The sequence below is a fragment of the Vanellus vanellus genome (assembly GCF_965231255.1).
Source record: "Vanellus vanellus genome assembly, chromosome: 16".
Taxonomy (NCBI): domain Eukaryota; kingdom Metazoa; phylum Chordata; class Aves; order Charadriiformes; family Charadriidae; genus Vanellus; species Vanellus vanellus.
Genome location: NC_138921.1, coordinates 598,358 through 610,631, shown reverse-complemented (window position 1 = coordinate 610,631; position 12,274 = coordinate 598,358). Strand labels below are relative to the sequence as shown.

Sequence of the window (12,274 nt, the reverse complement as noted above, 5' to 3'; positions counted from 1 at the left end):
ACAGTCCTTCCCTGCCTTCCCCAGGGAAGGGAATCCTGGAAGAGGAGCTGGGTTGGGGAAAAGGGGAAAGGGAAGGTAACAAGGGTGAGAGGTTGGGTGAATTGAGCAGCCCAGGGGAGACAGCCCGGTGCAGGCAGGGAGAGAGCCCACGCAGGCAGGGGAGAAAGCGGGGTGCAGGCAGGGGCTGTGGGCAGGAGGGGGAGCGCTCAGACAGGCACGAAGGCACTTTGGTGGCGGATCAGCCCTGACGTCACCCGGTGCTTTCGCTTTCTCAGGAAGTGACGGAGCCTCAGTGTTGTGGTTTAGATAGTTAGATAGTCCAGGATGGCGAAAAGAGCCCTCATGGAGGAACAGGAGTCTGCAGCCGACAGCCCCGGTGAGTTCTCTGTCAGCATTAAGACTTTGGATGGCAAAATATTTTCAGTGCCGGTGTCTCTCGACAACACTGTGAGGGAACTTAAGGCCAAGCTGAATGCTCAGGACTCCTCAAGGATCCCCGAAGAGGGAAGGCTGATCTGGAGGAATCGACAAATGGAGGATGACCAGACTCTGCAATACTATAAAGTCACACCCAACTCTGTTTTGTACCATATACGAAGATGTAAGTGCAGGGTGGCCTGGGGAAGACAGGAGAGGATCTGTCTGGAGGTGGGAGAATGGGAGGAGATGCAGACTGGGGTGTCCCCCGAGGAGCGACCCCGGCCAGGGCCGCAGGCAGGAGCCCCCGCAGGGAAGGGGCACGGCGGCTGCGGCTGTGTGTGTGCCGGGGAGCTGCCAGAGCACGCTCGCACTGGAAGGCGGGAGGAAGGCGAGGGCCCAGGGATGCACCTCTGCAGGACGAAGGCAGGAGGAGTGGCGGCAGGAAGGGACGGAGAGACGGAGGCTGGGAGCGTGTTCTCAGCCCCACAGTGCGCTGCCCTCCTGGGATGGGGGGGGGGGGGACGGGGACGGGGACGGGCACTGGGTGGGATTCCTGGTGCCCAGCAGCTTGGTGCGAGTGGGCACAAACCATCAGGAAGAGGTTTCATAGCAAAGAGGTGAAGGGAGGGGACAGGCAGAGGATGGGGTACTCCTCCGGACATGAGAGGACTCCTCTGGACATGAGCTCTCCTCTGCTTTGTGTTTCTGTTGCAGTGCGAGGTGGCGGTAGCATGCCTGAACACTTAGGTAAGGTCATGTTCTGGTCCTCACTGATCACCTGGTGTAGTGGGGCTGGTGGAGCTGCGCGGTGGTGAGTGTGGGACCTCAGCTGGCTGCGTGGTGGTGAGCATGTCCGTGCTACGGTTCACAGAGGAGGATGTGGAAGTTGTGGTAGATGTGGGAGCGCGTGGCGGTACACAAGGGGACCAGTGCAGCTAATGGGATTGGGAAGGCTGGGTGAAGGCTGCTTGAGGATGGCTTCTTCTCCCAAACATGAGGAAAAAATGACAATGTCTTTTCCAGTCAGAGGCTTTCCCCTAAGGACGCTGGTGGGAATCCCTAGGACACCTCTGTCAGACGAGGCCTCGGGGAGTGCAGAGGTGAGGTCTCGCAGGACACAGTGCCTGCTGCTGGGGTGCCTGAGTGAGGAGCGCGTGGGGCTGGGAAGGCACGGCTCACAACCGGCCCTGCAGGTGGGGGTCAGGCACTGCCCACCACCACCGCAGCACCCTGCCGGGCGGCAGGAGCTGGTGATTGCTGCCCCCAGTCCCGGGAGAGGGATGTCACCTTGCGAGCAGGCCAGGAGGGCACAACCCCTGTGCCAGCCTGTTGTGCCCTTGCAGGAGCAGTGAGCAGGGCCAGCACTACACCTGACGCTGGAGATGTTGCTCATGCTCTCAGAAGACCTCTCCTCCTGCCTCCAGCAGGCAAGCACGGCTGGAGGGGAGAAATACAGCTTGTGAGCGCTTTCCTCTATGTTCCCCTCTGCAGGAGACCTATCTTTTGGGACACCACCATCCTGGGCTAAACACGGGCTCACCATCGCAGGGGAACTGCCAGCGCTGCCTGGGGATGGTAAGGGCTTTGCCGGTCCTGGCAGGGCATTGTCGCACCCAAAGGACACGGCACAGCAAGGAGCCTGGGACTGACCCTGGCTGCTACTTGGGAGGTTGGGTGCACCTTCAAAACCTGTTATTCACAGCAATTCTTCATCCTCCAGAAGAGTCCCGTCCCTTTTGCTATGCTAACTCAGCACGAGCTGCCCCAGTTTTCAAGTTCATGGGAAGACAAATTCCACTTGCTCGCATCCCAAATTTCTTCTCGCTGTTAAACATTTCATCTACCTGTGGCCACTGTCCTCTCTGCTGATAGACTGTGGCAGAGAGGGAACAGCCCAGGCTTTGCTCACAAGAAAGTCAGCAGCCAATAACATTTACTCTCTCAGGAAAGAGAAACTGTCTGGAATTCCCCTTTGCAAAATTAATCCAAAAAATCAGTGGGTGAAGCACATAGTTTGGAGCTCCGGGAGCTGCTCTGCATGTTCACCCGTTGTCTTTCCTACCGATGCATGGGGGACGCATGGACTAACCGATGGCTCCCCCACCCCAGTGGCATCCACCCAAGTGGTGGCTAAGCGTTCAGTCCTCCTTGCTGTGCCAGCACGCAGGATTTCTCTTGGGCACCACTCCAGGGATCCGCATTAAAGGGGTCAGGAGCCTCAGATGTGGCCAGTGCTTGTTTTGGCTCCCAGGGCAGAGGAGTTGCCATTTAATGACTTTTCTGGCTTCTTCGCTGATGAGAGTGGTGCCTTTCTGGGCACCAGGCAGCAGCTGCTGATCCCCTGCGGCTGCTTGTGAGGCTCCACGCTCCCTCGGCGAGCTGCATCGCGCTTCACTGTAAATCCCAGCACTACCCCCGCAAGGTACCCCTACTGTACCCCAGTACACAGCATCCCATTCTGTCCCAAACTGGATGCACTTGTGTTGCAGGATTTTCCAGAAGTGACACCGGAGATAACCCAAGAGTTTTGGACATACCGGTAAGAGCTGTTGGGAGAAATGGGAACACCTTCCAAAAGTCCCATCCCAGATGGCATGAGCCTGTCATTCCTTCCACCTGCAGAGCTCGTCTCCCTGGCGCAGGCATCTTCCAGTGCTCCGTCACAGGCCTCAGCTTCAAGGTGAAGTCAGCAGTCACCATCACCTACAAATATGCCACCTGGACCAAGCACCTGAGCAAGGCTCACCAGGAAATGTGGGTGCCCGCCGGACCCCTCTTCCACATCCAGGTGCAGCCTGGGGTTGTGGAGGCGGTGCATCTCCCCCACTTTGTCTGCCTGGCAGGTACAGCAGCCGCAGGGACCTGGGTCTCCTGAGCCACCATCCCTCAGCCTGTCCCCTTCCGCAGACATTTCTGGCTCCTTGGAGATGTCTCTCCAGGCAGAGCCAAATTCTCTCTTCCCTCCAAGGTCCTGTGTACTCCCTTGTTTTCCTCTGCTTTGCTTTGACACCCTTCATCCTTCTCTTACGTTCTGTCAAGCCTTCGCAGTGGTCCCTTCCCCAGCTCCTGCCCCACACCACCAGCCCCTCCTCGCCCACCCTCTCCCCCCAGCTGCCATGATGACCCCTGGGCACTATCCCACCCCAGCTCCACGTCAGCCCCCGGGCTCCTCCGCAGAGTTTCTCAGCTCTTTGCACCTATGGCAGCTGCAGATGCCAACGGCTGTCCCTGATCTGCCCCACCGTGACAGGCTGGACCACCCCAGGGTGGGATGCAGTAGGTCAGAGCTGGCCTGGGCAGAGGAATAAGTGGAACAAAATTGTCCATTTTCACCCAGGCAACACGAGGAGCCACAAAGGCTTGGATCTGAGTGCTCTGCCCTGCAGTGCTCTTAATGAGCTACTGTTAATAAGCAGAGAAAGAGCATCAGCACCCACAGCTGGGCTGCAGACCATGCAGAGGAGAACCGGTGCCCCGTGCTGGGATGCCCTGACACAGGCACTGGGTGTGCTGGCCGAGGGACTCTTCCTGCCAAATCCATGTCTTCTTCCGAAACAGAGCACACTGCGAAAGGAGTTTCTTGTTGCGTGGCTCCATCTCCTGCCCAGGGCCTGGCAAGCAGAGCCGTGTCGGCTGAAAAGTGGCTCTACACACTCTTCGCTGTCACAGCTGTGCTAAGCAACATGCTGTAATTGTCTTAATCTGTCAGGTTAATAGCTCCAGAGATAACCTGGGTGACCGGACATCAGCAGAGCTCTCTGAACCTCGTTGCCTTTGCTTTCTCTTGCAGAAGGTATAGATTCCAGCCTGTGCTCCATTGCCCATTTTACGTCTGGGAAGATGACCCTGGAGAGACCGACCAGACTGATTGCTTTCTCTGCTGTCCTGGAGAATCCCAGCTTCTCCCTGCTTGGGGTGCTTTGGAGGAAGTTACGTTCGACCTTAAATTCACTCCCTGTGCACTCCTTGGTGTTGATCTTCCAGCAGCTCAGTGCTGCAAATACAACTCTTCACCTCTACCTGATCCCAGACGACAAGTCCGTGAAGCAGGTAAGACGGATGGAGCTTGGCCGGGTTAAAAAAGGATGACATGTGGGGTGGCTGCAGCAGCAGGGACTGGATTTGATACGATGCCTCCCAGTTTTTCCCCCACCAGCCCCTGATCCACACGCAGCCCCGTGCCCCCATCTCCCACCACATCTCCCCCACTCTCCTCTTTCCCAGACTCCCCCACTCTCCTCTTTCCCAGATGCCTCCAGGAATCGTCTTTTCAGCTGGGACGCCACGTCCTGGCACAAGGGAAGCCGTGGCACGGGGTGCTCTGCAACATGGAGCAGATGTAGGACTTGCCGGCCACTGCCGGACGCAGCAGTAGGTGGCTGCGTACCGCCTGTTCTCCCCTTGTGCGCAAGCCCTGACCCTCTTTCCCCGAGTGACAGGGCATTACCCTGCCCGGGGTTCCTGCCTGCACGCGGTAGGGTCCTGCCTGCGCCCGGCGGGAGCTGCCTGCCCCCCGAAGCACAGCACCGCCTGCAGTATGCGTCAGTGGTCTCCTCTGTCTGAGTCGGCCTCTTCTCTTCTTGACTTTTCGAGGGCTACCTCTAGTTCACAGCTCTTCTCTTTTTTTTTGTTTGGTTGGTTGTTTTTTTTTTTCCCCCCCTCTCTCAAAAGCAATGTTCGATGTTTACAGGCCATTGAAAAACAAGAAATGGATTGGAATTCAAAGATTATTCCCAAGCCTCCTCCATTCAGACCTCTGTTCTTAGGCTGCATTTACCGGGTGACCAGTACAAATTCTGTGGAGATAATGCCTGAAGTAAGTGGGATTGTGTGTGTCCCCCTGTGGTTTTTTGTTTTTTGGTGTTTTTTTTTTTTTCAGTGAAACAGAAAACACAAGAAGCCTCTGTCTTCAGCCATATTCTTCTACCAGAATCTGTCTTAGTAGGTCTCAGAGCCAGAGGTGCTGGGAGCTGTACTGGTTACAAGTGGCAAAGTTATTTCATGATACGCATTCCCAGAAAGAGCACGGAGCCCACCCCAAAGCCCCAAAGGGGCTGCGTTTGTTTTTCCTTATGGCAGAAATCATAATGTGGGACTTGTTGGACTTACCATAGCTGCATATCGAGAAGGAAATTCAGAGGTGTTGACTCAGGTGTGGTCCCAAGTCCTTAATCTGCCTCTCCTCTGCAGTGAGTTTCCTTCGGCTTAGGAGCAGGACTGGAAAGAGACTTTCTCTCTATGCCGTGATGTGACGTGACTTGTGTCTCTGCTGAAAATCTGTTTGGGGATTTCTGATTTTGAGCACCATGCCCTGTGGCAATCAAGTTGCAATGGGGGGGGATATCTGGGACGATTTGGCCATTTAGTCCTTGTGGTTACTTGTTTTACACAGGAGTTTGTGACATCCTGAGAGCAGCTGATGACAGTCCAATGGCACGTTTGTGGCTGGTTATGAAAATCTCCATTCATGGGTCTGCACTGCACCATAATCATGAGAAGGGAATCAGAGAAGCTTAGGTTGGATGGGACCTCAGGAAGTCTCTGGTCCTCAGGAGGTCTCTGGTCCAATCTCTTGCTCAAAGCATGTGAGTTTTAAAGTCAGATCAGGGTGCTCAGGGCCATGTCCAGGCAAGGTTGAGTATCTCCAAGGACGGAGACACCACAGCCTCTCTGGGTCTCTAGTCCAGTGTTGTAACACCCATGTTGTGATCTTTTTCCCTATTACCTAATCGGAGTTTCCGTTGCTGCAGCCTGTGCCTGTTGCCTCTCGTCTCATCACTCCCCACCTCCGGGAGGTTGGCTCTGTCTTCTCTTTAGTCCCCCTTCACGGAGTTAGACAGTGCTTAGATCTCCCCGTGACTCTCTTCTCTGTGTCGAACAAACCCAATTCCCTCTGCCCGCATATTGTGCGCGCCAGCCTGAAGCTCCAGGATGTCCACGTCTGTCTTGTACTGGAAAGCCCCATACTGGACCCAGTGCCCAAATGCGGCCTCGTGGCGCTGAACAGAGGGAAGGAATCCCTGATCTCACTGTTTTGGCTGTGGTCTTGCTAACACAGCCTGGGACGTGGCCAGCCTTTGCTGCCCGGGCACACTGCTGACTCCTGTTCAACTTGCACGCCCACCAGGACGCCCGAGTCGTTCCCTGTGAAGCTGCTTTCTGCGCCCGCCCCGTGCCCAGGCTCTCGTCTGGTGTGGGGCTGTTCCATCCCAGATGCTGGACTCTACATTTGCCTTTGGCGAATGGCATGAGCTTCCTGCCAGCTAAGTCCTCCAGCCTTTCCACGTTGGCATCCCTCCCCTCCGGCTTATTCCTCGTTCCCACTTGCAGCTACAACCCTGCTACAGTGCCGAGCGCGTCCCCAAACAGCCAGAGCCTTCAGCTTAATTGAGAGACAGTCTTAAAACCGTGAATCGCGAGGAAAGCTTCGGTTTTGCCACTTCCTGGAATGACCAGGCAGTAACTGTGCCCTCTGCCTTGCGAAGCAGTTGTAAAGATAACAGAGCCAAGCTCTCAGCAGTGTCAGGTAAAAGCGGTAAAGGCCATAAGCTGCAATCTGAGAAGTTCAGGCCCAACGTTAGGACAATTTTTTTCCCCTAGTGGAGACGCAGCCATCAGAGAAGGTTAGAAGGTGGTGGATCTCTGCTGAGAACAGGTTTTCAGTACCCAGCTAGACAAAGCCCCGGCTGAGCAGATCTAGACTTGACGTTGGCCCATCTTTGATAGGTAGGTCAGATAAGACATTCCAGAGGTCCCTTCCAACCAAAATTTGTGATATTGGCAGCGTAGCAGAGCTCTGACATGAGCATCTTTCCTTGTCTTTCCTCTTGCTGGTACAGCCAAGAAACACAGGATGATGTATGGGAATTCACTGCAGCTCCCCATGGTGAGAGAGACTCAAGTTGCTTCTTACCTCTACAGGAACAGTTGCCATTTTGCTACAAGAGTCCTAAGGAACAGCAGCTCTTTTTTGAGATCTACATCAGGAACATGGCAGAGGAAATTGGGCTGCGTATGACAGACACCCGCAATAATACCGAGGTCTGGAGGGCATCACTGAGATCAGGTAGGAACAGCAGGTCCATCCAGGGGCTCGTTCACCTTAGCAAAAGCGGAGGTGCACCACCCAAGCAGATCTCACACGTTTTCTGGTCACAGACATCCGTGCATCCTGCAGGGAAAGCAAACCCTGGGTATGCAGCAATTGGCCACTGAAGGACAGGGACCTGAAAGGACACCCCAATGCCAGTAGGCGAGAGCTTCAGATTTAATGCGGAGCTTCAGATGCTGGCATTTAAGAGAGCATGACAGCACTATTGGTGTCTCTCTGTTCTCTTGGCTGCTGTTTGCATAGAAATCTTATTTTTAAAAGTCCGTTAACACCCATGGACATGCTAGTGCGACCACTGTGCCATGCAGTGGAGCTAAGGAGAATACCAAAATTTTAGTGAAAATCAACATGTTAAAAAAACTACATGTTTCAACCAGCACTACTCTTCCAGACCTGCTGGGTGTGACACCAGTATGGGAAACAACACCCAGAGCACACAGGGTCAGGGCAAGGCCAGATGGACCAGAGCCTGCCTTCACCACACAGCTCTGCTCGCAGCAGCGTGAGGAGTGTGGCACGCAGCAAGCCTGGTGATGGTGTGGGGACTGCTCTCCTGGGGCATCAGGAGATGTCAGGGCTGGCTGTACTGACTTGGGTCCCATGCAGAACTTTGGCAGGACAGCAGATGATGGAGGCAGAAGGAGCATGGTTAGCGACGGCAGGTGCCAAGACTTGTGTTCGTGTGTCCTCTGGGAGGACAGAGACGCACTCAGGTCTAGAGCGGCAGGTTCCTAATCTCCACACCTCTCCACCCAGCTGCTGCCGGGTGGGCTCTGCAGCCACCACACATGCCATTAACGTCGCATAGCAGCACCCACCGGTGGGGTCCCACGTGGGAAAGCTTGGCAGAGGAGCTGCGGGGGGCAGCATCTCGCAGACATGGGGTATGGCACTGCTCGGCGTGCCTTGGGACCCCTGCTCTGTTTGTCCAGTCTGGCACCTCCTCAAAGTAACACCAGCAACCAGGCAGAGCCCAGGATCGCCTCGTGAGTTCACGGATGGGCAGGAGTGGGTAACAGCTTCATGGAGGATTAGGCACCTCAGGAAGATCTCGTGGAAGATTAGGCACCATCATTTCAGTGATGGCACCTTCAGTGCTCTCTCTCCTTTCTCTTTCAGGTGATATTAACCTTCCTGCCCGTGCCTCCAAGACCTCGTCAGGTCAGTACAGTGTTTCAGAGCTGCATCTCTGAATCTATTTCTTTGGAGCTCACCCTCCTCGGGTTTAAAGCAGATATCAGGAAGAAGTTTTTCACTTTGAGGGCAGTGAGGCACTGGAACAGGTTGCCCAGAGAGGTTGCTGAGGCCCCATCCCTGGAGGTGTTCAAGGCCAGGCTGGACGTGGCCTTGGGCAACCTGGTCTAGTGGGAGGTGTCCCTGCCTATGGCAGGGGGTTTGGAACTCGATGATCTTCAAGGTCCTTTCCAACCTAAACCGTTCCACGATTCTATGATCAGCCTCTTTTCCCATTCTTATGGTAGTTTCTAGACGAAAAGCCTTGAAAGATGCCACCTCAAACGCTCATTCCCACATTGCTGGGAGCATGCTCAGTGCCAGGTGGGTGGGCGAAGGGGCATAGTGCAGGTGACCCTCCAAACTGGTTTGCCTTTTCTTGGGGACAGACATGCTGTTGTTACAGAGAATGAGCTGCAGCCAGTACAGTTCACAGTCCATAAATAATATTTCATCGGAGTTCTAGTAAGGGGACCAGGCGCTGCATCCCACACAGCCAGCGTGGGGGCTGACAGTCGCTGTGCCAAACGGGAGCGTTTTCCACGGGAGCGATGCCTCTGGGGAGGAGCCCGTGACCTGGCGTTGGCAGAGGGGACAGCAGGGCTACCTCTACAGCAGCTCCAGTAACAACAAAATGCTGCCCAGCGGTTTTGAACGTATTGTCCCAGCCTAATTTCTCCAGGGCCACAACACTTCATCATCACCTCTTGCATCTCATCTTACTAATGAAAGACCAGACCCAAGATCCAGGCACCTAAGCCGCAGGTTGAGGCATATAGGCCTGGCTTGGATAGACACAAATTTGGACATTTCAGCTTTACTGTTTTTCCTTGCCACGCCACGTGGAATCACCACACTGGCGTATAACCTGCACCAGGAGAGCAGAATGGCAGACAAAAGTAAGGACAGGACAAGGGGCAATGGTTTTAAACTGAAAGGGGACAGGTTTAGATTTGACACAAGGAAAAAATTTTTTACCTTGAGGGTGGTGAGCCCCTGGCGCGGGTTGCCCAGAGAAGCTGTGGCTGCCCCATCCCTGGAGATGTTCAAAGCCAGGTTGGATGGGGCTTGGAGCAACCTGGGCTGGTGAAAGATTGCCCTGCCCATGGCAGGGGGGTTGGACTAGATGATCTTTAAAGGTCCTTTCCAACCCAAACCATCCTGTGATTCTACAAGGAGATGCCCATCTGGGTGCACACCTGAGCCTCGCGTAGGAGGAGGAGCAAGGAGCCTTGGGAGCCTTGGGAAGAGAAGCCAGGCAGCGCTGCCCACGGCAGCTCTGGCTTTATGTTCCTGCCCCTTTCCTTGCCCTGCCTCCAGCACTCCCACCACTGGTGCAGCAGGTGCCCATCCTTTATGGTGGAGGGATGGAGATACGTGGCTGTGGGACAGGGTGCACAGCTGTGGTGTCCACTGGCTTAGGATGGCACACACCGCAGCACTGCACTCTCCTGTGGCTGCCTGGCCGCATGCAGCACAGTGACATGGGCTTGGTGTCTGCTAGGGGCAGCCTTCATGAAGAAGCACAGGACCAAGCTTTGCTCTAGGATGGGGCAGCTTTCCACCACTCTGCTACACTTACGGCATGCAAACGTCATCAACAGCGATGAGGAAGAGGAGGTGCGAGGTCAAGGTACAAGTCAAAGGAGGAACCAATTTTTGCTGGACCTAGTTGAGAAGAAAGGGCGGGAGGCCCAGGAGCAGCTCTACCAGATTCTCCAGACGCATAACCCATACCTCATCACAGACCTGGAGAAGTGCAACTAGGCCTGGGAAAGCAGACTGGTTTTGCTCCCATTACTCAGCTTATGGGAGCAACAGAAGGGCAATCAGGTTTACCGGTGCCTGAACCCTGACCTTTCAATGCAAAATCCATGGTGCAAAGTAGCAATAAACCTTCTGAACTTCCCAGTCTCAGGCCTGCCTTGCTCAGCTGACTTGGTTGCCACTGGTGGAAAGCTGCTGGAACAAGAGCCCTTGGTTCCCAATCCAGTGCCAATATCTCAGACCTGTCTGCCTCCCTGAGACAGGGCCTCTACCTCTCCAGAAGTTCCAGGCAGCTGTTGGCAGAGGAGCTCCCATCAAAACGGGTACCTCAAGCTCAGCCTCCCCTTCGTCAGTGTCCATAGGCACTTCTCACGGCTGGAAGAGGAGAACTACTTGCCCATGCAGAGCTGTCTGCAAAGGCTTGTTCTCATGCACAAGCCACAGCAACCCACAGATGTTGATGGGAACCTACATCGACATCAAACCTTCCTCTCCAGCCTGGTTTACCCAAATGACCAAAATTCACTGAAGGAGCAAACAAGCATCCTGATCCCAGCAGCAATGGGTGAAGGAGTCCCCTCAAAGAATCCATGAAAAATAGGAAGTTTATGCATCTTCAGGGAAAGTCTGCCTTAATAGCAGCTGCTTTACATTCAAAAGAAAGCCAGCAGATTGTTTTCAAACCACATTCTTCGCATCCATAAAGTCAATTCCTTTCTGGATCACGTGGATGCCTTCGCTGGTGGCCTCCTCCTGCTGTTGAACACACCAGTCAGGGCAGGACCAGTCTGCTCTGGTGATCAGTATCTAAGGAGAGATTTTTTGGGGTCAAGCTCAGGTGAAATTCAGACTTGCCCAAGTGGAGACAGCAACTTCTGGAAGCTCAAAGGATCTTCCAGGAAATGTTGAGTGAAATGGTCCTCACCACACACTCTGTGGCTTTGTGGGGTGGAAATGAGACTGCTGCCTTAAGTATTGTTTTATATTTATTCCTTCTCTTAAACATGTGGAGAAGACGTAGCTGTTGGAACATGCTATTAGAGCATGTGTCTGCTCCGTTAAGAGTCGAGGACTTTCAGCGCAATCATGGATAATACGAAAAGGAGGAAGCTGGGAACAATCAGGGATGATACAAAAGGAGGAAGCTGGGAACAATCAGGGATGATACAAAAGGAGGAAGCTGGGAACAACCTTCAGTGCAGTCAGGGATAATAGGAAACGGAAGAAGCTGGGAGCACAACCCTGACCGCCAGATGACAAGGGAGGCGGTGAAGGGGACCAGACGTCATCTCTCACACTAATTCGGGGGCTATCCAGGAACCACACCGGGGCTGGCCCTTCCAGGAGGATCAGCCTGGGCTTTGCTGAGCCTGTGAACCAGAGGGACTCCAGACACAGGCTGGGCTGGGGGCGGGAAAGGGACCAGTGGGGGTGGGAAGGGGAACCAGGAGGAACAAAGCTGGGGGAGGCAGAAAGGGATGTAATAAGGGGCCACTCAGGTATAAACCGGGGTGCTGCGCCTGGTCACTACAGCCTGTCCTACCTTTTTATATGCTCTTATTAAATATTTTCTTAACTATTCCTCTGTCATCTGTCTCTCTACCCCGTGTGAGTGTGTGCTGCAAGGACCAAGTTCCAGCTACGGGTGAGACCCGCACATGCGTCAAGGGATTTAGTGTCACCTACTGGAGTGAGTGGGGGTCTTTAAACTCCAGCCACGGGGGTGGGGGGTGGGAATGGTGA

General features: G+C 54.4%; 1 protein-coding gene across 1 annotated transcript; it reads left to right on the top strand.

Annotated features, from left to right (window-relative positions):
* The first annotated feature begins 331 nt into the window (after positions 1-331).
* On the top strand, positions 332-11,929 carry CARD8 (caspase recruitment domain family member 8). The gene is made up of 11 exons (XM_082491876.1): positions 332-601; positions 1,135-1,167; positions 1,444-1,520; positions 1,912-1,995; positions 2,910-2,959; positions 3,043-3,263; positions 4,211-4,470; positions 5,111-5,236; positions 7,342-7,486; positions 8,651-8,692; positions 10,269-11,929. The coding sequence occupies exons 1-11, from the start codon at positions 343-345 to the stop codon at positions 10,529-10,531; spliced, it is 1,560 nt and encodes a 519-aa protein (XP_082348002.1). The 5' UTR covers positions 332-342; the 3' UTR covers positions 10,532-11,929.
* Positions 11,930-12,274: the final 345 nt, after the last annotated feature.